Source organism: Panthera tigris, chromosome B4 (assembly GCF_018350195.1).
Source record: "Panthera tigris isolate Pti1 chromosome B4, P.tigris_Pti1_mat1.1, whole genome shotgun sequence".
NCBI lineage: Eukaryota > Metazoa > Chordata > Mammalia > Carnivora > Felidae > Panthera > Panthera tigris.
In genome coordinates, this window is record NC_056666.1 from 82,668,271 (window position 1) to 82,691,567 (window position 23,297).

Sequence of the window (23,297 nt, forward strand, 5' to 3'; positions counted from 1 at the left end):
TTATTTTATATTCATATTTTTCTGTTACTAGCAAGGATTGCAGCCTTCTACCTTTCACATCTGGACATTTGGGTATGAATTAATTTACCAGAAACTAGCCATTTTATTTTTATTTTTTGATTTAAGTAAACTCTGCCCAATGTGGGCCTCAAACTCATGCCCCCTGCCTCAAGAATTGAATGCTCTACTGACTAAGCCAGCCAGATGCCCACAACAGTGGACATTTTAGAAGGCCAAAGAGCCAGACTTGGGAGACTCACTGGAAACTTCAAGAAAGGAGACCTCTCCACCTAACAGTTTTGCCCAGGTTCAACCCCTTTGGGAGTAAAATGTCTCAATCGCCCTTTTCAAGATTGTTCAGACCTGGAAATAGCATCATCAACACATTCATTTCAGATGGCCCACCAGATACTAGACCTAACCTGGAGAAGTCTTGGGCTGAGGCTGAGACAAGCAACTATAATTGAAATGTGTACAAAGGGCCACGAGGCCACTGATGGATGCAAGGAATTAATTCTGCCTGGAGGGGGTTCAGGAAAGTGACATTTGAGCCAGTCCTCACTGCATGAGCTGGATTTGGCCCGGTAGAAAAGGAGCGGAGGGGAATGTGAGCAGTTTAGTCTGCTAGATGAAAATCTACACGTGCCCAGGAATGACAATCCTTCTGGTTAGCAATTTCCTCACTCCTCTTCCACCCACTTTCTTCACAATCGTTTCCCCTGTTCTTGGAAAATTGGGACTCGGAATACTGTTTCCCTTCCTGGAAGGGACCAGTGTAGACAATATATTAATCCTCCATCAAATGGAATCCGTTGCCGTGCTCTTTGTGTGCCTCTGAGAACACTCAGGTGGGGGAGAGGGGAAGCAGGTGAGTCAAGTACGGAAGTGGTCCCGAGACACATTGAGGAGAATGGGGCTCACGGAGAAAAAGAGAAGAAATTAAGATTTTTGTAGTTGTGCTACCCTCTTTTTTATCATCCCCCCCCCCATCTTTTATCTTTGTTTTCTATAGCTTCTCATAGTCTCAGTCTCTTTGTCTCTGTCTCTCCATTTGCAAAAGGCTGGAAATTCCTAGTTCTCAACGGAAGGGAGTAGGAGGAGAGTTGGGGGTGGCAGGAGTGGGAGGGAAGCGAAGAACAGACATCTCAGCAGCTCCGGCTGCGGGGGCGCTCTGGGCCTCTGGCGGGGCTTCACAAGTCAATGATTTTTTAAATGTATGTATTTTTAAATCCACACATAGGGGCTCACATACAAACCTAGATAGAGACAGAGCCACAGATACACAAGTCGATGTAAAGAAACATATAAATACATTATCTCAGGATACATAGACACAAACTGGCAATAACGTCTTAAATTTGCTTGGCACTTTACAGAGTTTTCATTTACATCCTCTCATTTGAACCTCACGACAACCCTGAAAAACAATGATACAAACACTCGGGAGTTTCACTCTACCACACAGGTTCGCACCCAGAGACCCCTTCCGACTCTCCTAGTGGAATGGGCAAGCCTAGGCCTCTGGATTGGTCTCCCTTCCTCCCTCTCCGGCCGAATACCCGCCCCAGGTCCGAAGAGTGGAGGCCATAGAATCGGCTCCTCCTTCGTCCTCTTTCGCGCTGGGACCCAATCGCCCGGAGCCCAGTTGGTTGCCCCTCGCTGGCTTCACTCCCTACCCCGCCCTCTTCCCGGGGCCTGCGTCTCCGGACCGGGGGCTCAGCGCTGCCTCAAAGGGGCCCGGGTGGGAGTGAGGGGGGCGCCTGGAACAGAGGCTGTGTGGGCGGAGGATGTGCGTCACGGGGAGCGTGGGCAGGGGGAGGGAGGAGGCACGTGGAAACCCGGGGCCAGCGGCTGGCAGCCCAGGCTCCAAAATAACCAGAGGAGAGTGGGGGAGGGGGCGCCCACACATTTCAGAGGGGGTCGGGGAGAGTACCCCGAGGGAGCCCGTCTAGCCGCGCCCCCCAGTTGCAGGACTGAGGATTGGGAAGGGGATTTCTGCTCGTTCCTATGAACCCCCTCACTGTGTTCGGGGCTTCAAGGGAAGGAGAGGAGAATGTTAGCTACCGAAATCCCACCCAGTGATGCCCTCCCCCTCTCCTGTCCCCACCGGAGATGGAAAGGTCCCCTCACCGAGCCGGAATGTAGAACCAGCCCCCGCCCCCGCCGCCCACGCCCTGCCAGTCCCCGAGCCACTCAGAAGTGCGGAATGGCGGGGCGGGACTGAGGTTTCAGACTTCGGGGAGAACCTTCCTCCCGGTCCGCTCGCTTCCCTTCCACCCAGCCTTCATTTTGTCAGGGTCTGGAGCTGCTGGACCGGGCCTTCAGAGCCCCTGCCTGCCCCCCCCCCCCCCCGCCCCAACTCCAGCCCTCCCAGCCGTGGGCGGGAGTGTAATGGGAACCAGATGGGGCTAGGAGAAACAAACGGGGGGGGGGGCTGGGTTGCGGAGGGGGGCTAGGCTCCTTGAAGGAGCTCCTCCCTCCTACTCCTCCGTAGGGAGCCACGTCGGACGCTCCCGGCCTTCTGCCCAGCTTCCATTAGGCTCTCTCGAACGTCCGCAGAAGCGATATTCTTCCTATCCCAGCTTTGGCCACACAGAATACCCAGCAGATCCCCCATCCTCAGCAAATAGAGTGCGACCAGTAGAGGAAGGATGGTACCCCTCCCATCCCTGCTTGACCTATGCTCTGACAACCCGACGCGACTGATCTTCGCGGTAGTTTCTAGCATAACCCGCCCATTCCTGTACCCCAAACTTCGGCAGAGACTCGAGGCAGGAATGGAGGCTTGGGTTTCCGAGAATGGCCCTTCAGATTACTCCTTTTGCAGCAGGGTAAGGGCGCTGGGATATCCAAGGAATTCCTGCAGAGCCCCACGCTCACAGACCTGCCCTAAGTGCACACTCTAGGACAGGGGAATGCACGCCCCAGAGGAGCCGCGCACCCCGAGACTCCGCCAACTTTTCCCGGCTCACTCCAAGCAGTCACACGTACAGCACCGCGAGGCCGGAGTGTGGGCAGCGGGCGTCCGCGTAGTTGTTGGGGCGCGTGTGCACGTTCGTGCGCTTCTCCGTGTTTTTGTGTACCCGTGCGTGGTTGTGAAACTCGGCTCTCCGCTCTGTGGGGTAGGAGCGGGTGGTGGGGGGAGTAGGAATGTCGCCGGCTGGGCGCTCACGTGGGTACGTGGGCGCGGAGAGGGCCGGCTGTGCATCCGGCGTGGGCGGCACGGAGCGACCTCGCCCCGCCCGCTGGGTCCCCAAGCCCGCCCTCCACAGCTCGGCCTCGGTCACCTCAGTCCCCGGCTCGGCGCCGCCGCTCCCGAGTCCCCGCCCCCGCCGCCTGCTCCACGCCCCCTCCCCCCCAGTCTCCGCCTCTCTCCGTCGTTCAGCCGCGGCGTCTCCACCGCCGGCCCGGAGGCCCGGGCGCCCGCCCCCCGCCCCCGGCCCCCGCCCCCGGCGCTGCCCACGCCCTCCGCCCGCCCGGCAGCCAGCGCTGCGCCGGGCCTCGCTCCCCGTGCGTCCTGCGGGGGCGGCGGCGCGGAGAGGCGGCAAGCGCAGCCGGGGAGGGGGGGGCAGAGGCACAGACAGAGGCGCGGAGGCTTGGAGAGAGGAGACGTGGAGGGAGGGACGGAGCCCGGACAGCGGCGGACACGGCAGCGCCCGCCAGGCGCCGAGGGCTGGGCACCGAGAGGGGCAGCCCCTGTGGCCTCTGGCCGTCCATGCACAGAGCGCCCTCCCCCACAGCCGAGCAGCCGCCGGGCGGAGGAGACTGCGCCCGCCGGACCCCGCAGCCCAGACCCAAGTTAGTGGGCAGAGGGAAGCGGCGGGGAGTGGAGATGGGTGGAGCTGGACTCGGGAAAGGGGTCCGGAGGGCGGAGGTCGAGGAGAGAACGAGGGGAAGCGGGACGGGGGTGGGGGGTGGAGACTGATGGAAAAGGGGGTGCGTCTTCGAATTAGGGGGCCCTGGGAGCAGGTAGGGAGCGGATGAAGCTGGATATGAAAGAATAGGACCTAATTCTCTATCCCCCGTTTACTCTGCCGGCGTGACCCGGCATGTGAGCCCCCTGCAAAGAATATGCCCCCCCCCCCAAGAGCCAGGGGAAGCCCTGGAGCTCTGGCTGGTAACAGGGCTGGGGAGGGCCGCTGCCCTGGTTCTATCTAACGTTGGTAAGGAGTACGCGGGCCCCAGGGTCAGGGAGAAGCTGGCGCCTTCAAGCCAAGGAAGCGCATCAGCAGGGCTGTGGAAAAGCAGGGCAAGCCTTAGGCGTCCCTCTCCTTTCTGTAGCTTTATTTGCAGCACGCGGAGGGGAGTTTCGGTGTGCAGCCCCTCCCTCAAGGGGCCTTGAGCCGCGCCTCCGCTCCACTTAGAGGTGTGGGTGGAAAATGAGGGAGAGGAGGGTAGGCGGGAGCCCCTGGGGCGGTTTTCGCCCACTGACGCTGCTACTGTGGGAGTGTGTGTGGGTGGAACGGGCCCCAGAGCAGAACAATTGAGGCACTCCTTCCTCCTTCTGCTTGAGCTGGAGGGACTGGCCTACCTACTCAGCAGGTGGGGAAGGTCACTGCCGGGAGAGGAGCCAACTAAGGGGCACTGGACAGTCAGGAAGAGAGGGGAGGTCCTCGAGGAGAGGGGAGGCCCTTGGGAACAGCTCAGGGGAGCTGAGCAGAGCAGGGGTCCACCTGGCTTGCTGAGTGGGAAAGGACCACACCCCTCCCTCTCAGCCACCTGGATAGGATGCCACCAGGGAGTGAAACTGGCTAGCAGTGGTCCCAAGTGTCCACTGTGGGCAGGACAGGGGGTCTTATATTTACCTCAGTGTGGAAAGTCACCTTGAATAATGCTGAGACTGCTGGGTGTGTAGGGTGGAGGGTGAAGACTGTCCTGGGTGAGGAGGTCCAGCCATCGTAGGGGTGTGGTGGCTGGCCTCAGTGCTCAAGGTCTCCTTGCCCCAGTCCAGAAAAGTAAAAGCTGAGAATGGTGGTGAAGAGCCTTTGACTTCAGCAGATACTGGGCTGGCTTTTGGTACTTGTGGCCAGGCTGGGATGGCACTGGCATGTTTATGCCTCTGGGGAATGCCTGATTCTCATAGTCTGTGTGCAGGCTTGGGTACTGGGCAGAGGGTGCCTTCAGAGGAGGGGAAGAGAAGCAGGCAGGAAAGAGAGGACAATTGCGAGTGTGGGCTGGTACCCAGCAGGGGGACTTGTACTGACTGCCTTCCTTTCTCTCTACTGCGCTCCTCCTTCCCAGGCCCGGTGCCCGAGCCATGGCACTGCCTCGGACACTGGGGGAGTTGCAGCTGTACCGGGTCCTACAGCGCGCCAATCTCCTTTCCTACTATGAGACCTTCATCCAGCAGGGAGGGGACGACGTGCAGCAACTGTGTGAGGCCGGTGAGGAGGAGTTCCTGGAGATCATGGCACTTGTGGGCATGGCCACCAAGCCCCTCCATGTCCGGCGCCTGCAGAAGGCACTGAGAGAATGGGCCACCAATCCAGGGCTCTTCAGCCAGCCTGTGCCTGCTGTGCCTGTCTCCAGTATTCCACTTTTCAAGATCTCCGAGACTGCAGGCACCCGGAAAGGGAGCATGAGCAATGGGCACAGCAGCCCAGGGGAAAAGGCAGGCAGTACCCGCAGTTTTAGCCCCAAGAGCCCCCTTGAACTTGGAGAGAAGCTGTCACCACTGCCTGGGGGACCTGGGGCAGGGGACCCCCGGATCTGGCCAGGACGGAGCACTCCAGAGTCTGACGTTGGGGCGGGAGGAGAAGAGGAGGCAGGATCACCCCCCTTCTCCCCACCTGCAGCGGGAGGAGTCCCTGAGGGGACTGGGGCTGGGGGGCTGGCAGCAGCTGGAGCTGGGGGTGGTCCGGATCGACTGGAGCCAGAGATGGTACGCATGGTGGTGGAGAGCGTGGAGAGGATCTTCCGGAGCTTCCCAAGGGGAGATGCTGGGGAGGTAACGTCCTTGCTGAAGCTGAACAAGAAGCTGGCACGGAGCGTGGGGCACATTTTTGAGATGGACGATAATGACAGCCAGAAGGAGGAGGAGATCCGCAAATACAGCATCATTTATGGCCGCTTTGACTCCAAGCGGCGGGAGGGCAAGCAGCTCAGCCTGCATGAGGTGAGGACCCCATTCTCCTAGCGTTGTACTTGGCTCCCAGGCCTCAACCTACTGACTTTGGAGAATCTTCATACTCCCCAGGTCTGTTTCATTGCCCCTTGACCAAGACCTCAGGCCCCATACACCCCAATCCCAGCCGCTGCAATGCTTTCCTCCCCATTTGAGGGGGAAACAGAGATATAGGCAGGAGCCCAGGTGTCCTGCTCTACACTGCTCAGGACCCCACAGGTGGAGGAGGCTCCAGGCATTCCCAGGAAGCTGTGGGTGCTGACCTCTGTCTTCCTCCTTCAGAAAGCTGCATAGTGTCAAATCCTAAGCAGGCATCTAATGGATGGGCTTCATTGGTCTGATGGTGTAGGGGTGTGAGGAGGTCTGGGTAAGGCAGTGAGGAGTTAGGATTCTGACCGCTTTGGTGGCCCCCTCCACAGCTGACCATCAATGAGGCTGCTGCCCAGTTTTGCATGAGGGACAACACGCTCTTACTGCGGAGGGTGGAGCTCTTCTCTCTGTCTCGCCAAGTGGCCCGAGAGAGCACCTACCTGTCTTCCTTGAAGGGCTCCAGGTGAGACTCCCTTCTCCCAGGTTCTTTCTAAATTAGAATCCTGCCAAGGAGCTGGGTCATGGCCTAACCTCCAGTTCAGGTACATGTAGGCCTGCTTCCTGTCCACCCGCATGTCCTGCTTTGCGCCAAGTCCGCTTGTCTGAAGTCTGGTTCCTCCTCCTATCCGTCTCAGGTCCTCTCTGATCCCCCGCCAACAGTAGTACCTGAGCTGGAGACTCTTGCTCAGCCAGCGTCTTTCTAGAGTCTTAAAGTAATGCATGCTTCTCACCAGATTCTGTGTTTTCCCATCGTGTGTCCCTCCCTCCTTAGTTCTCTTGTCTTTGCAGGCTTCACCCTGAAGAACTAGGAGGTCCTCCGCTGAAGAAGTTAAAACAGGAGGTAGGTTTTCCAGGGTGGATGTAGGGGGTTAGTGCAGTCTCCCCCAATCCCCTCTCTTGCTAGGTCCTCATTTCCCCATTTGGGGCATCCGCAGGTTGGAGAGCAAAGTCATTCTGAACTCCAGCAGCCTCCCCCAGGCCCTGAGTCCTATGCACCCCCATACCGCCCCAGCCTGGAGGAAGACAGCGCCAGCCTGTCTGGGGAGAGTCTGGATGGACACTTGCAGGGTGAGTGTGCATCAGAACACTTTTCTCCTCGCTGTGGGGGTGGAGTAGGTGGGAGGAAGGAGCCAGGAGGCAACTGCCTGGAACAGGGTTGGGAGGCCTGGCTGGATGGGGGCAAAGGGGCCTGGGCCTATGGGTCCGCTCTGCGGTTGAGGGTGGGGGTTCCGTTGACTGTAGTCCCTTACCTGATCCATGCCCATGCCCACAGCTGTGGGGTCATGCCCAAGGCTGACGCCGCCCCCTGCTGACCTGCCTCTGGCATTGCCAGCCCATGGGCTGTGGAGCCGCCACATCCTGCAGCAGACACTGATGGATGAGGGGCTGCGGCTAGCCCGCCTCGTCTCCCACGACCGCGTGGGCCGCCTCAGCCCCTGTGTGCCTGCGAAGCCGCCTCTGGCAGGTGAGGCAGCAGTAGTGCTGTCCCCAAGCACCCCTACCACCTAGGCCCCACCCAGCAATCCTGGTGTCCTGGGGCCAGGTGGGAGGAAGAGGGATGTAGTCGCCAGAGGGGGCCGGCAGTAGGATGGTTGGGCTCTAGCCAACCAGGCCTTGGGTTGAGGAAGGGAGGATCTGGCAGGGCTGTTCCCACGGGGGAGGGTCTGACCCTAATGGAGATCTGTGAAGGGGGAGCTGGGGTGAACAAAGGGACAGAGAATGGGGGACTAGGGGAACAGGAACCAAGAAGGGAAGCAGAGATAGAACTGCCACCTAGGTGGGAGGGTACAGCAGGCTAGGAGTCAGGATGGGGTTGCCCAGCTTGGAAGCAGAGGAGCCCAAAGGGGGATGCTTTGTGTGTGGCTGGCTGGGGGAAGGGAGGAGTCCGCCAGAGGGCCAAGCGGCTGGGCTGAGAGTGATGCAGCAGACAAAGCCACCAACCCTGGCTTGGTATTTTTAAACTGTGCGTGGGTGGGAAGTGGGGGCGGGGACTTGAAGGGGGGCTCTTCTTGGGGGAGGAGCTGGGAGGCTGGCTTCCTGTGTTCCCCTTGATTTGGCTTCTAAGAAACTTGAGGGGCATGGGAGGGTAGGTGGGGCCTGGGAGGGGGCCAGGGAGGAGTGGGGGCAGCGGAGCCTGGGGGGGGGGAGGGGGAGAGGTCAGAGCCAAGCCACCCCCACAGCTCCTGACAGAACCAGAAATTCCAGCAGAACGGAGGCGGGAGAGACAGAGAAGGAGAGAGACACATACAGAGAGAGAGCTACACAAGGCCAGAAAGGGGAGGGGGGCACACACACTTGGGTGTGGAACCCCCCCACACACCTGTAAACGTGTGGCGGGCAGGAGGCAGTAATTCAACAAATCTAGCCCCTCTGCAGTCTTTTCTACTCCTGTCTCCCGTACAGCCACCTCTCTGCATCGTTCACCCCACAGCCTCCTAACCTACCTCTTCTCCCGGCAGAGTTCGAAGAAGGGCTGCTGGACCGATGCCCTGCCCCAGGACCTCATCCCGCTCTGGTGGAAGGTCGCAGGAATAGTGTAAAAGTGGAGGCTGAGGCCAGCCGGCAGTGAGGGGCACACTGGTGTCCTCAGACCTGGGACTCAGACTTCTGGCTCATACAGACTCCTATGTTCTCCATCCCTGGCATCTAGTCACGACCCTGGATCCTTCCGCTGCCCTTCTCCTGCCTCCCCACCTGCTCCATGGACATTGAACTATGGGGCTTCAAGCAATAACGAGCAGGGGCCTGGCAAGAGGACACAAGGAGGGTGCGTGGTGCCCCTTCACCCTTGCCTAGAGCAAGGGGGCAAGGACTCTGCCTCCAGGGCATTTGGGGTTCTCCCCTCCCTTACACAACACACTCCCATTCTCTATAGCTTGAACCAGTGGTATGAACAGTTGGATTCAGTTTGGACATGGGGGAAAGGGGGAATTCCCTGGTAAGGTCCAACATCTAAAAATCGCAATGCTTCCCCCCAGAACTGGGGGCCTGGGAACACTGGACCTGCTCCTTCTCCCCTCTCCTCCCCCATTTTTGTGCTTCTAGTTTGTTTCTTTAATTTAACAAGTGCTGCAGTTTGCCCACCCATCCCCATCTTTCCCCCAAGTCCTCAGCAACTTTTTCCTTCCTGCCCTCATGGGGGTTGGGGGGAGGGTGGATGTGGGGTCCCCTTCACTGGCCCCCTCAGGAGGCCTGGGTTGGACTCAGGGTCTCCCTCAACTGGGGGCTGGACCGCAGCACCTGTCTGAGCAGTTAGAGCGTCTTTCTTTTCAGATCGTGTACAGTAGATTATTTATTTTGTTATTTTGGAATAAAATTTATTTTATGGCTTAGGATCGATGGCCCCTAAGAGGGAAGAAGGGTGGCATGGGAATGGGGGAGTGAAGGGAGGCTGGCAGTGGATGGGGAAATAGAAAAGAAGCAGCAGGTAGGGCCCCCTAATACACTCAGAGGACCACACGCCTGGGTCTCAGACTCACCCCCTGCCTCTGGGCAGGATTGGCCATGTTGAACCACCAAAGCTAGAGCCACATACAGATGTCACAGCCACATAGACCCACTGGGGCCACAGACATACTAAAGCTGAGTACATTCAGATTAGCATGTATCAGAGAAGCCAGCACATCTGCTGGTGTCTTTTGTGCAGTGTCTCAAACTTCCAAACTTGTGTCGTGACACAGGCAAGGTCAGATAGATACATGTTCTTTGTGGACACAACAAGTAATGTGTGTGACATCCGTGGGTTAACATGTCTCAGGTATGCACGCTTTCACACGGCTGTATGTGAAACGCAGCCCTCTTGTGCACAATCTCCTACACGTAGCCAAAAGCCTCCATCTGAGGAATTTGGGGCTGTTTGAAATTTGTTTTTTAATCTGGGCATAACCCACATCTGTAACCCAGGTGTACAGATTCCCCCACCTTCTCCCCGCTAGGATCTCCTGAACTGCTTCTCCACCCGCCCAGAGCTGGGACCCAAGCCCATCCCTCAGTCCCCAGACTCTAGTACAAAGGTGTGCACGTGTCTGCGTATTTCTACACGGGTGTCCTGGGCCCTGGCTCGAGGTGGGCAGAGAAGTCATCTGTGCCCTAACCTGTGCTCTTGACCGGCCTCCTTCCTACTCAGCCCCATCTTCCAGGGAGAGCTGTGTGTGTGTGTTCTGCGTATGCAGGCGTGTTGGGGCGTGTCTCACTTTGGAACCTGAATTTCCCTTCCAGCACTGGAAGGGGGAGGACAGGGGTGTGTGGTAGGAGGGAAGGAGTGGATAGGCTCCACCCACTGTGCATTTTCCTGGCAGTCTTTTCCTCCTGACCAGGGAGTAGGTGGGGATAGGAGGACACCCTTCCCATCTGCTACTTGGCAGGAGCATGGGCAGGTGTCCAGAGCAGGTCCGTGGGGGTAGAAGAGCTGTCTCTCTGGGTTCCCCTTCCAGGTGGGATCACCAACTAGGATTGGCCCGTAGGTCCAGGTGGGACAGTGAGATCCCAGACTGCCCATAGTGAGAGGGCTGCAGGAGGGGCTGGGTTCCCATGGACCCTCCCCCTGATTCCCCTTGCCCCTCCAGGAGAAGCTTGGTGAGGTCCTGTTCGGTAGGAGGCAGCAAGGGTGGGAACATGTCTTCACCGACCCTGCAAGGAGGAAGCAGAGAAACAGTAGGGTAGGTATGGCACCCACTCCTCTAACCTCCAACCAGCCAACACCCCCAGGTTGCCACTCACCAGGTGCCCTGAGGGAACCCTCGTATTGGCTGGCTCAGGCAGCTCTCTTCTGCCATGGTCACATCTGAGCAGAGCAGGGGCTCAGGGGTGGACACCGCATGCTCCTGAGACGGGCATGGGAGCAGGCCCCTGCCAAGACCAGAAAAGTAAATAAGATGGGGGTGGGTAAGGTTGGAAATGAATGGAGAGTACAGGATCAGGAGGGAGTGCTGCCACTTACTGCGGGTGAGGTTGGTCAAAGGACAGGTTCATCTGGCTCAGGTTGGGGGGCATCTGCAGGTGAGGTCTAGAAACAGGAAGGAGGGCAGAGTCAGAGAAAGGAAGGCTAGGCAAGGACATGGTGTTGCAAAGTCAAGATCACTGAATGAGGAAACAATTTCCAGCCCCTTTTCCTGACTGCATAGTCTTAGGTAAGCCGTGAGCTCAGTCTTCTCTTCTGTAAAATGTGTATGTGTTGGGTATTGGGGTGGGGGGAGGAGAAAGGACTGAATTAGCTAATGTGTAATGTTTCTTTGGACTCTGGTGGTTCTAACACCCCCAGTCTCTACCCTACCTCAACTCCCAGGAGGGGAGATGTCTTGCCTTGACTAAGAGTTAATAAGCACCAGGGGCGCCTGGGTGCCTCAGTCGGTTAAGTGGACGACTTCAGCTCAGGTCATGATCTCACGGTTCATGGATTCGAGCCCCGCATCAGGCTCTGTGCTGACAGCTCAGAGCCTGGAGCCTGCTTTGGATTCTGTGTCTCCCTCTCTCTCTGCCCCTCCCCAGCTCACACTCTGTCTCTGTCTCTCTCAAAAAGAAAATAAAAAACGTTAAAAAAATTTTTAAAAAAGTTAATCACCTGCAATTATAATAAGAGTGTTACTTGGGGAGCAAAAATGTCTAGGCCACTTCATCAACAGATGAATAACTCAAAATCAAGACAGCAGATAAATGACAGTGGGTTTCAAGGACAAGAGAGGTAATATTAATACTAAACATAGCCCTTGCTATGAGCTTTACAGGTATTACTAACTCAACCTTCAAAATAATCCTATGAGGAAGGTAGTATTAGTATTAGCATTAGTATTATTATCAGTATTCCCTATTTTAGAGATGAGGCACCAGACCTAGGCAACTTGCCCAAAGTCAGTAAATGGTAGAGCTGGAACTCAAACCTAGCTAAGTCTGGGTCTTAACTGCTAATACCTCAATGGAGTGGACAGAAGAGACAGAGTGTTAGATTTTTGCTGCCCTTTCTCACAGAGGAGCCTCTCCTAACAAATGCAAATACCCATCACCCTTGCAGGTGGATATACTCGCCCCAACCCCAAGAGGTTCTTCCACTTACTCCTGGAAGGCTGGCAACACGTCTTCCCGGGAGAGGGCTTGGTATGAGGGGATGGAGTGAGAGTGTGGTGGGTACACGTGGGACCTGGGGAAAGAAAGCAGACCCTTCTGATGCCAGCCCTTCTCCCGGACACTCCTAGCCCCTCCCTCAAGATAGGGAATCCCTTTCATGGAAAGGAAAATTCCCTACTTCGGCCCCCAATGCCAGCTTTCCCAGCTGCCCATGCTGAACGCCTGTCTGCACAGACCACTCCCGTTCCTGTCTCTCAAGCTCCTTACACCATATCCGGGCTGAGCTGCATATTCATGGAGGAATCAGGGGCCATTCCAAGATCATAAGTGGGCACCATGGTAGGCATTTGGGGCTCCAGGGTAGGAAGTGGCTGGTCCCTAGAGGAGGGAAGGAGGTATGTGTGACTGACCAAGAGTTGATGCCACCACTTGTTCCTGCAAGTAGTACCGGGCCCCCGCTATCACCCACAGCCCCACACTTACCTTTCCACAGTCATCTTGATGGTAGCTGGGACGTAACCCCTGCCATCCTTACCCATCTGTTCAGCTGTTGTGGGGAAGAAAAGGAGAACCATGGAGTGCCCCAGGATTGGAGAGAAAGGGATGTGGAAAAGGTGGGCATAGTTGATGGGCAAGTAGGAGAAATGGGGCTTCAAAAATGGAGAGGTAAGTCAGAGATGACATACAGTGTGCATGGAGAGGGGCAATGGGAGTACGGAAAAGATGGGCAAAGGAAGGATTCAGAACTGCCAGCTTCAGCTCACGCTTGTAGTGGCTCCGGAAAGCTTCATCCTTGGGTTTCTTGGGGTAGAGGTTTTTGAGCTGAGCAAGGTCCCGGATTCGGTCCCCCAGTGAACGAATGGATAGGTCTTTGGCAGAGAATGGCTGGATGTTCTCTATCTGTGGGGAGCCTACAATAGGAATGAGACCCTGAGTCCTCTCTGTCCAGACACTCTTTCCCCTACCCAGCTCCACCAGAGGACTCATTCTTAATCTACCAAGGCAAGGGGGAGAAGAATGAGGGTGGGGGCCCTGAGGGAGAGAGAACCCACCAGTCTCCATTCTCACAGACCTCACAGTGAGAAGGCAGACTGCAGAAGGGAGGAGAGAAGTTGGATCTAAGGAAGAACTTCCTGAAGACCAGGGTTGGCACCAAGGAAGGCCAAGACATTTCCGTTCCAGAAGAAACCCCAAAGGGCACAGGTACGGAGACAGAGGACTGGCTTGGGGTGACCTCACCATCCTGGCCCCGGATGACATGGGCAATGGTGATGCCCCCAATCTCTGAGTCGCTGAAGCGAAGGAGGAATGTTCCATCAGGCTCGTTGAGAAGAAGGCTAGTGACGTACTGTTTGCTGATGAAGCCAATGATCAGCCTGGCCAGGATGAAGGAGAGGATGGGAGTAGAGGCACTGGCTGTGGAGAAGAAGCTAGAGGTACAGCTACTCGAGTCACTGGGGCAGAGACTCACCGATCAGACCAGTAGCTCCGGAGACAGCGTTTGGTGAGGTCCAGGACACCATCGAACCACTGCCAAAAGGTGAAGCCACGACCCAGCAGGATCTCCTGGGGAACAGGGGGGGGAGCTAATGTGAACACAGGAGGGCCGGAGTTAGAGCCTGGTTAGGATAGACACTGGGCCATGAGTGCCCACACAGCAGAGTCACAGGGCTGAAGAACCAAACTGGATCTGAGATCTCATCGATGACAATAGCCAATCCTCACATTTACCATGTGCCAGGCAGTATTCCAAGCCCTTTCCACAAATTAATTTATCTGATCTTTACAACCCTATGGAAGTAAGTCCTATAAGTACCCCACTTACAGATGAAGAAATGAAAGCCCAGAAAGGTCAAATAACTTGCCCAGGTCTATACAGCTGGCGAGAGGCAGAGCTGGGATGTAGCCCAGGAAGTCTGGGCCAGGGTCCATCATAACCACTGTGCTCCACCTGTCCTTAATTAGGCCTGGTGGAAGTTGAGTCCAGAGAAGGTGTCTTTGCCAGGTGTGAGTGTCCTGCTCCCTTTGCTAACACATTCTCTGGTCATGTAGACTTCTCTTTCTTTTTTGCTAAGAGAGCAGTACATAACTGCATTTACCCAGCTGGTCATCAAGAAAGACACCCAGATCTTTTCCCCCGTTCTTATAACAGATCCAGTCCCGAGCCACCTCATCTGGAGGTGGTAAAATATAGTAGTAGCTAACTAAGAGCAAGAAATATGGGGTTCCATCCCAGCCATGCCACTCACCTGCTGTGAGGCGTTGGACAAACTACTTAACCCCTCTGAGCATCAGGCTCCTTGTCTGTAAAATGGGGATAATAATAGTACCTACCTCAAAGGGATGTTGGGAGGAGTAAGTGAGATAACATACATAAAGTGCTAAACATAGTGCCTGGCATATAGTCAGATGTCAATACATGGTAGCTGGTATTACTGAGCATGTCCCTGTGGGATTTCATCCTGGTTTTTGCAATAGGAACTATTTTCCCGATGGGTCAAAGTCATTTTGAATCAGAGCTGTGTTTACACACAATCTAGATGAGTCATGCAAATCACTGGGAAAGAGGGAGGACGGAGGGCCCCCAGACCAAAACACGAGGCATGCCAGAGAACGCATCCTCTGGGCTTACCCCCCGGGCTGAGGGTTTTCCAGTTTGGGCTGTGACAGAGGCTTCCTTGACGGGCATAAGGGGGCATTGCGAAGACCCCAGTGGTCAGTCTCTGGACAGAGGTTGGGGAGGTCCTGAGTGCCTCAGGGATGAATAGCTTAGGGGTGTGAGGTCCGAAGAGCAGGGGAATGACCTTGTTGAACTGTGACCAGGACACAGAACGATGCTGGAAGGCCTCCATGCTGAGGCTGTTGTCATTGAAGATCTTCTGGGCTAGGAAGAGGAAGTGCTCTGGGAGTAGCCCCCGATTGGTCCCCACTTCAGCCATGAACTTGAGGTTCAGAGTTTCACACATCTTCTCCCAGGGCACCCGCTCAGCCACCACAAAGGGCACACGGTCCTGGTGTGAAGCGGGAAGGATAGGGCACTTTAGGCTATCATCCTCGTTCATCCTCAGGAGGGGCCTTCATCCCTCCCACCTCCCCAAGACTGCCCTTCCCAGCCATTGTCCCCCTCAGCTTGCTCACAAAGATGGTGCTTTTCCAAGAGTAGTTTAGGGTACTACAACATGATAGCTGTTAAGACTGGCATGAAAAGAGGTCAGAAGTACAAAAGCATGAGGTTAGAGAGTATGAAGGAGGCAGAAAAAGTCCACGAGAGGGAGTGAAGGCCACTCCCGTTGGAACATGTCTGACTCCGGCCCTTCCCGCCATGTTAGAGCCTACCGTGCCTCTGTTCTTCCCCTCCAACACCATTCCAGGTCTTTCCTCACCATTTCAGAGAAGGCATTATCCCACAGGATGGTGGCTTTCGCATTGTTGTCTTGGTTGCCGTGGACAATGACCACCAGGGGCAGAGACAGAGCCTGGCAGGGGTGAGAAGGGGGATCTTCTTACTGGAGCAAGGGGCTTCCTCGGGGAGCTATCTCTGAGAGTGCAGGGAAGCTACTGGATTCACACAACATAGTTAAAAGTTCCCGGTGATTTACCAAATGCTTTCTGAAGCCTGATTAGGGCCTCACTGTAGAGAAGTGGTTACAAGTCAGTGCTATGGAAGCAGACCTCCAGGTCTCCAATGCCAGCTCCAACACTTAGTAGCTGTGTGACCTGGGCAAATTACTGAATCTCTCTGTGTCTCAATGGATTCATCTGTAAAATGGGGCTAATAATAGTACTTAGCTCATAACGTTATTGTGAAAACTGTGTGTGTGTGACTTAAAATAGTGCCCTGGTCTACAAAAAATGTGTAATAAATGCTAGTCGCTGTCACACCACGATTCCCTGGCATGTGCCCTCTTGCTCCTCCCACTCACCCTTGCCCCAGTGCACCCGAATACCGGACACACAAAGTATGGAGCTATCGTGAGGGGTGAGGATTCGGGGCCCCAGCGTGTGGCATGGAGGGGACCTGGGGCCCCAGCTTGGGCAGCCTGAGGTTCAGTTCACCTGGAGCTGGATGGGGAGTTTGTTGGGGCCAAGAGTGAAGCTGGTGGAGAAGAGCACGGCACACTTCTCCTCGGTGACAGACTCAGTGCCCTTCCGCTCACAGCGCTTGATTTTCTTCAGAAGCTGCAGGGTGGGGTGAAGGAGAGCAGGGATGAGGACAGAGACGGCTTCTCCTGGATTCCCGACATCCTCTCTGAGGACAGTCCCTGAGTCTGAGGACCCCTGCCCCCCCTCTCCGCCACTGCTCCCTAAAGCCCTCACCAGGTTCTTGAACAGGGCAGAGCAGCAGTTCCCAGGAATGCTGTTCTCCAGGGCCACGGTGTTGTTGATGATCTCCCCAGTGCTTTCTCTGCCAGGGGAGGTCAGAGAGTGAGTGGGCGCATTCCAGCTGGGCCAGTCCATGGGTGAATGGCGTGGACTACTAGCCCCAAATCTGCATCTCCCTGCTCGGGTTCTTAAGGAGGGTTCCCATCTTGGCCAAATCATGATTCCCCATCCCATTTCAGCCCTGTTAGGTCCCTCGCCTTCCTCTGCCTTGACCATTCAGGGTCCACACACCCCACGGTCCCCCCTCCTCATCACCTGGCTCTTTGTGGTACCGGTTCCCCAGGCTCCTCTGGCCTCCACCACCCCAACAGGCCTTCTCCAGCCCCAGCTTACGCTCCAGCCCCGGGGCCCTGGGGCATGCTCAGCTCCCTTGCTTGCTTCTCAGTCACCATGTCAGCCCTGACCAGTGGAGGCTTGGCCGGGGCCCCCAGGAACCGTAGGCCCAGCAGGAATCGAACCCCAGCCTGGAACTTGGTCTGAGTCTTCAGAACCTGGGGGGGCTGCTTCTCTACCAGGAAAGAGCTGGGAGGAGTGAAGACACAGGGCAGTTAGTGGCTGGGTCCCTCCTGGTACCCTTCCCACAGCTCCAACCCTCTCCCTTCCCTGGGGGTCTGCTCTAGGCCAGGCTGGGGGGTTACAGAGGCATACCTGGTGACGAGGGTTCGCAGGACTTCATCCAGCCGGCTAATCAGCACTGCCCGGGCCTTGGGCTCAAGCTCCCCACTAGCCGCCCCCACCTCCTGCTGCAGCTGGGAATAAATGTCCACCAGGCTCTCGCACCTGGGGCCGGGACAGTGGTCAGGGGGCACAGGATTCAGGCTGCCTGCTCCAGCCTAACCCCTCTAGCCCTAAACCCAGAAAGAAAGCAGGATAGTGTGTGTGGAGGGGTGGGATGGGCAGTGGGTCTTGCTACAAGGCCCCAGGGCTGAAAGGGCTGTGGGACCTGCCTTGACTCTGGGTTGGAGGTTCTTTCTCTGTACCTGGACCCCTGTGGAAACCCAGCTGCCTCTTCCCCAGGACTCTGGTACCCAGGTCAGCTGCCAGCATGTACGGTACTTTTGCACAAACTGAAAGGTGCCTCCGCCCAATAGACCTAATAGGAAAAGGCTTCCCATTCCTCTGGGCAAGGGCTTGAAGAGAAAAGCATCGCTGGGCATACTTGTTTAGGATGCCGCCTGACAACAGTGTGAACAGTTCTGCTGGAACTGGCTTCTCTGAGTCTCGGCCCATGCCAGGACCTGCTTGCCTGGTTTTTATCTCCTACCTGTGGGTCCTCCAGCAGGGACAGCAGACACCCACCCCCAGCCCGCCCTCCTATCCCATCAGTCCTGCCCCAACCTCTCCTGTAGTGGTGCCAGGCTCTCCTCAAAGGGTGCACCATTCCCTGCCAGCTGCTGCTGCCGCTTCCAAATCTGGATTCTCTTCAGCACCAGGGCCTGGGTGGCCTCCAGCTCCCCGACAGTCTCCTGCAGCAACGTGGCCAGGGCCTGCAGGCAGGGGAGGCCTGAGCCAGGGACACCCTGTCTCCTCACCCAGCCCCTGAGGGAAGGGCTCTGTTTCTCACCTCTCGGGCATTCCCCTACCCCACCACCATGTGTGACTCTCTGAGGCCTAATCTCCATCCCTTCACAGAACTGAGATCCCTCAAGAACTGCACTTTGAGCTCAAACTCCACCTCCCAGTCCGTCACTGACCTCGCTTTGCCCAGTTCCACTGGCAGGAGCATCTATCAAGTTGCGCAGAGACACTGAGGGTGAGGGCAGAAATCAGGGTTACAGACAGATTTGAGTCAAGGGTGAGGTCCAAGAGGGGATCACTCCACACACTTCCCAGAACACTCTTAAGGTGCCAGGCCAACCTCTTACCTTGGCCAGCCTCGGCACTGGGCTGCAGAGCTTCTCGGAGAAGGCGAGTTTCCCCCACCCGGTGCTGTAGCCTTTGCAGGGCTGTGTTAAACTTCAGCTCCTCCTGCTTCCAGTGGAAGGGCATTGGCAGGTGGCGGAACTGCACAGGCAGGACAGACGCCAAGAGGTGAGATACTCTGTCCATCCCTCTACACTAGGCCTCGGCTCCCTAAAAAGGTGCCTGCTGCTATGCTCTGCAAAAAGGAGACAAACTACTTCTCTTGTCTAGCTCCCTTTCTCTTTTGATGGGTCTCCCTGACCTTTTGGAATCTCCCGGGAATAAGCCCTCTCTTGGCAGAATCAGCTTCTCACCCCTTGCTCTCTCCTCCCTGGACCTCACTACCCTCAGTCCCTCATTTTAAAGCTTCCCTGAGCTTGGCTTGGGGTGCACTCTGACCCCAGGAACCTCCTTTGGTCATCCGGGGCCTAAAACGTTGAGCTTTTCCTCAAGTTCAAATTCCTTCTGGTTTCTCATGGCTCAGGCTGAAGTCCCAGGGAGTTGAGTTGGGGTGGGAGGCGGGGGTATTGACAATACCTGTTCCATAACAGCTTTTTTCTCCCCTTGAAGTATTTGTTTAAAAGTGGCCACCAGCTTCAGGGGGTCCCTTTGATATATGCTCTATAGAAACGAAGAGTGGTGGACTAGGTTAGCCTGGCTCTTACCCATGTTGTTCTCCCCCTCCTATCCACGCCACCCGCCTCCATCCATGCGCGCGTGCACACACACTGAAAAGGCAGCACAACTGCAGACTCCAGAAGTTTTCATGCATTTGCATGCTTTTAAAACCTAATTTGCATACTAGCTAACAACTAACTACAGGAACACCAATTTGCTTCCAGAGTCCAATTTCTTCCAGTGTTCAGTGCTCGTCCCAGCTCCACTCCAGCCCCACCCCAGCCTTGTCCCCTTTCCTCCTGTCCCCACCTCCAGGGTGCTGATGTGTTGCAAGATGGCGCTCCCCTCCCCCTGCTTTCCGGCTGAGGCCTGAAGGCGCTGGACAGTGGCCGAAAGTAGAGCGCTAGCCATGTTGCAGCAGAAGGTGTCTGAGCCGACCAGGAACTCCCTGTGGGAAGATCAGGATGAGGAGGCCTCAGGTCAGGACCTCTTTCGCTCTACTGACCTTCCACCCCTCAGCACACAGCCCAGCGGCTCCTTCCCAGTTCTATTCTCCATCCAGACCCTCTGCAGTTTCATCCTTGTGCCCTTTGTTCCCCAATTTTCCGGTTGCTGTGGGAAGTGTCCTTGCTCCAGCCCTGACCGCCTTCCTCTATAGCTCAGCCCCCTCAGGGGGCAGAGGACTCCTTGTGTCAACGTACATAATCTGGTTGGTGTGGCACAGACTGTCCACTAAATCTAGGCCACCATACGTGGAATAACGGGTCCCAAGTCCCAAAATAGGACAGAGAAAAATCTAATGGGGGGGGGGGAGGACCTGGGAGGACCAGCATAGGGCAGCTAAGACTCACCAGGGCTGGTTCTCTAGCCAGTCACCCAGGAGATGCCGCAGGTGTTGGGGAAAGTCAACATAGAGCCGTTGCAGTTTTTCCGGAGGCATCTTGGAGACCAGACCCCACAGAGACATGATCTGGGGTTTGGAGGGTGCCTGCTGGATAGGAACAAGGCCACTCTGAGAGGTGCCCAAGAAAGCTGGCCTATGCCTAAGTTCTGGGGGCAGCCAGCAACCTCCTGCAGACAGCCCTCCCAGAGACCATCGCCACTACCACTCACAGCCAGACCACCTCAAACCAGGGACATGTTTGGTCAAAGTCTGAAACAAGGTCATCGCTTCAGTGGTAGACAAAGGGGAGAAGGGGCAGGCAGAGGAGGACAGGGGAGGTGGAGAGGACAGAGAAAGCTCTCTGAGAGAAGGCAGAGGACTCAGGTTGCAGCTCTGAGCTTGCTCTGGTTCTGTAGGCAAGGAACCTCCCCACTGTGAGCCTTGACCTTCTCATCTCATAAAATAGGAGGCTTGGATAAGTGCAGAACTTTCCAACATTGTTTAAAGTAGTAGACAATTTTGGTTTTAAATCTGTGGAATCGCAATTATATAAATAAAAGGTATAAAATTGGAGTTTCACTCTTGAAAGCGGGTGCGGTTAGCCTGGAACTCCACTGCTTCCACTTTCCTCTCCCAGCCTCCTGACTCCAAAGGTGTTCCTGAAGAAACCCAACGGTTTCAGAATCCCAGGCATCCATGAGATAATCTGAAAACTACCAGGATGGATGAAGAAGAGAATGGAAGACCAATAACAGTTACCATTTATTAACCAGTTACTGTGTATGAGACAGTACACAAAGCTCATAATCCCATTAGAGTTTTGCAATAATTTTTAAAATAAGTGATTACACCCTTTCATAGATGAAGCAACTGAGTCTAAAAGAGGCTCTCTAACTTGCCAAGGCCACTGAGCAAGTGCGTTCAGAAATCAGGATTTGAATCCAAGGGGTAACCGACATCGAGCTGTGAGGGCCCCTTCCAGATCCAGATCCCATCATCCAAGGAGGAGGGGCTGTGGGAGGAGAGCTGAAGAAGTGGAGATGGAGGAAAGGGGAAAGCAGAGGGAACTTGGGAAGAAGGTGGGAGAGATTGGAGAAAAAGTGGGGTTAATAAGCCTGGAGTGAAGAGCCTAGAAGTTGGGGAGAGGAAGTTAGAGGCTGGGCTGGAGTCAAAGGGCAGAGGAGAAAAGATGGAGAGAGGGAAGGAGGAGATGGGAGAAGTAGGGGGGAGAGGTGCATCCCCATTTCTGGGTGGGCTGCAGGGTGGGGAGGTTCAACTGGTGTTTTCCCAAGGGTCTCTCAGCACATGTTTCCCATAATGCCCCTCTCCTAGAGATGAGAGAAGATGAGCATGGAAACTCCCCGAGGCTCCCCCAACCCAGTAGCCCCAAGCTCTCCTGGTGGGCTTTTAGCCTCTCCTCTCTCCCAAGACCGCTAAAGGGATAGAGAACAGAGGGGCCGTTTTTCTTGAGACTCTAGCTCCAAAGCCCTCTTGTTCCCCAAACCCCGTGCTCCCCAGCTTCTATCCTCTCTAGCTTTTTTCTCTCAAAGGCAGTATCCTCCCTCACTCAGGGTCTTCCAATAGGCCTTTCTCTACCACCTCCTACCCTGGAGTGAAGCACCTTTAGGTCTGTGTTTCAAATTCAAGGGAGGGCTCCATTCCTCTCTTCTCTCTTCCTCTCCTGTTTCTCATGGTGCTCACACCTTTAACCCCAACTGGGGACTGAGGTAATCTTTAAGCAGAAGGCAGCCCCCCCACCCCCACTCCCCTCCCCCCCCACCCCCCTTCCGCTTTCCTCTACAAACCCTCGTTGAGTGACCAGCCTCCCAGCAAAGCCCTGACCTTAAATCTCCTCCCCTACTCCATCCCCAGGCATTAGGCAGGCCACACTTTCCCATACCCCACCCTACAAAAAAAGCAGGTTAGGTGTGCCTGCCCTGACTTCAGGCACTTGAAGCTTTAAACCCCCTGAAGCCTCGTCGGGAGGAGGAGCCACGGCGCGAGGGGGCGGGGCCAGTGTTCCCCAACACTTCCCAACCGGGAAGGCGAGCCCGGACGTCCACGATACTCGGCAGCCTGCTTCGTGGCCTAAACCCGATCACCTCTATCCCTACATTCTCCAGCCCTCTGACCGTGGGACCACAGGATCAAAAGTCAAAAGAGCTTCTCTGAGTTGCCCAATATGTGTTTGTGGCGGTGGGGGCGGGGAGGTGGAGCCAGTTCAGCACGAGGAGGGTTAACTCCGCGCCGCCACCGGGAAATCTCGGCGTCTACAGCAGCCAAGCGTGGAGCACTTTTGAGGGGGGAAATTCCCCCTCCTCTGGGGCACCATGAGGTCTACATCTGGGGCTCGCTCACCCCCAGCCACACCCTTGAACAGCAGCAACCTTTAGGGGGGGACAGGATAGGGGCTTGTCAAGGACCCACCTCCCTCTGGCATCAACCTTCTAGGGAGGGGCAGCCACCTCTCCTCCCCCCAGGGCAGAGGGGCACCTCCTTGCCCTCCTTTCCGTGCCTTTACTTGCCCCTGGAGGTGCGGGGGCGGGGGTGTGGAAAAAGTGACCCGCGCGGGAAGGTGGGAGTTCTGGGCCTTACCCATACCAGATTTCTGTGAGAATTTAAACCTGCCCAAACCCGGGACCACCAGCTACCAAAACCAACTGAAACAATTTCTCAGGGACCATACACCCCGCCCAGGGGAGGGTCCCGAGAGGACCCCCGCTAATCCACCCCCCCACACACACACACACTCCAAATCAGAGTTCCCCCCTCCCCCTCCTCCGAGGCATCCCCTCACCTTGGCAACCCCTCTGCGGTCTTCTCCCTCTCAGCGGGCACTGCCAGGCCCCATGGGTCTGTAGCTCTGTCCAGCGAGTTCAGGGCTGGCTCTGCTGGCACCCCCCCCACATCCACCACCACCACCACCACCACCAAAAAGAGCACACACACACACACACACACACACACACACACACACACACAACCTTTCCCGTCCTTCCTCCTCAGTGTAAGCAGTGGCTGCCCCAGCCCGCTGTTTCCGGCTTCTCCGTCTAACCAGGTCCCTCCCTGGAGCTCTGACGACACAGAGAAGAGAAAGTGGGCTGGAGGAGGAAGAGGAAGAAAGTGGGGTGAGCGTGTGTGCCTCCTGTGCCTGGTGGGGGAGCACGGGGTCCAGGGAGCCAGGACTGGGGCTCAGAGCCCTAGAGCCAGACTGGAGGGGAGCCTGATCCCCACTTA

At 56.2% G+C, this 23,297-nt stretch overlaps 2 protein-coding genes across 4 annotated transcripts; one reads left to right on the forward strand and one right to left on the reverse strand.

Annotated features, from left to right (window-relative positions):
• The first annotated feature begins 3,552 nt into the window (after positions 1 to 3,552).
• On the forward strand, positions 3,553 to 9,639 carry NAB2 (NGFI-A binding protein 2). 2 transcript variants are annotated; one of them, XM_042992572.1, is made up of 7 exons: positions 3,553 to 3,798; positions 5,242 to 6,115; positions 6,544 to 6,677; positions 7,004 to 7,055; positions 7,150 to 7,282; positions 7,488 to 7,679; positions 8,674 to 9,639. In XM_042992572.1, exons 1-7 carry the CDS (start codon positions 3,716 to 3,718, stop codon positions 8,781 to 8,783), a joined length of 1,578 nt encoding a protein of 525 aa, XP_042848506.1. In that variant the 5' UTR covers positions 3,553 to 3,715; the 3' UTR covers positions 8,784 to 9,639. The 2 variants fall into 2 exon arrangements, with proteins under 2 accessions (XP_042848506.1, XP_042848507.1); XM_042992573.1 differs by lacking the exon at positions 7,488 to 7,679.
• Positions 9,640 to 10,067: 428 nt separating this feature from the next.
• STAT6 (signal transducer and activator of transcription 6) lies at positions 10,068 to 22,999 on the reverse strand. Of its 2 annotated transcripts, none has more exons than XM_042992571.1 (22): positions 22,858 to 22,999; positions 20,029 to 20,165; positions 19,487 to 19,625; positions 19,097 to 19,180; positions 18,523 to 18,661; positions 18,352 to 18,404; positions 17,996 to 18,144; positions 17,306 to 17,437; positions 16,991 to 17,179; positions 16,592 to 16,679; positions 16,331 to 16,453; positions 15,658 to 15,750; positions 15,079 to 15,285; positions 13,746 to 13,840; positions 13,514 to 13,650; positions 13,039 to 13,185; positions 12,758 to 12,821; positions 12,542 to 12,652; positions 12,264 to 12,347; positions 11,154 to 11,219; positions 10,934 to 11,062; positions 10,068 to 10,843 (listed from the first exon to the last, which is right to left on the reverse strand). In XM_042992571.1, the coding sequence occupies exons 2-22, from the start codon at positions 20,142 to 20,144 to the stop codon at positions 10,654 to 10,656; spliced, it is 2,535 nt and encodes an 844-aa protein (XP_042848505.1). In that variant the 5' UTR covers positions 20,145 to 20,165; positions 22,858 to 22,999; the 3' UTR covers positions 10,068 to 10,653. The 2 variants fall into 2 exon arrangements, with proteins under 2 accessions (XP_042848505.1, XP_015392778.2); XM_015537292.2 differs by having other exon boundaries at positions 20,029 to 20,168.
• Positions 23,000 to 23,297: the final 298 nt, after the last annotated feature.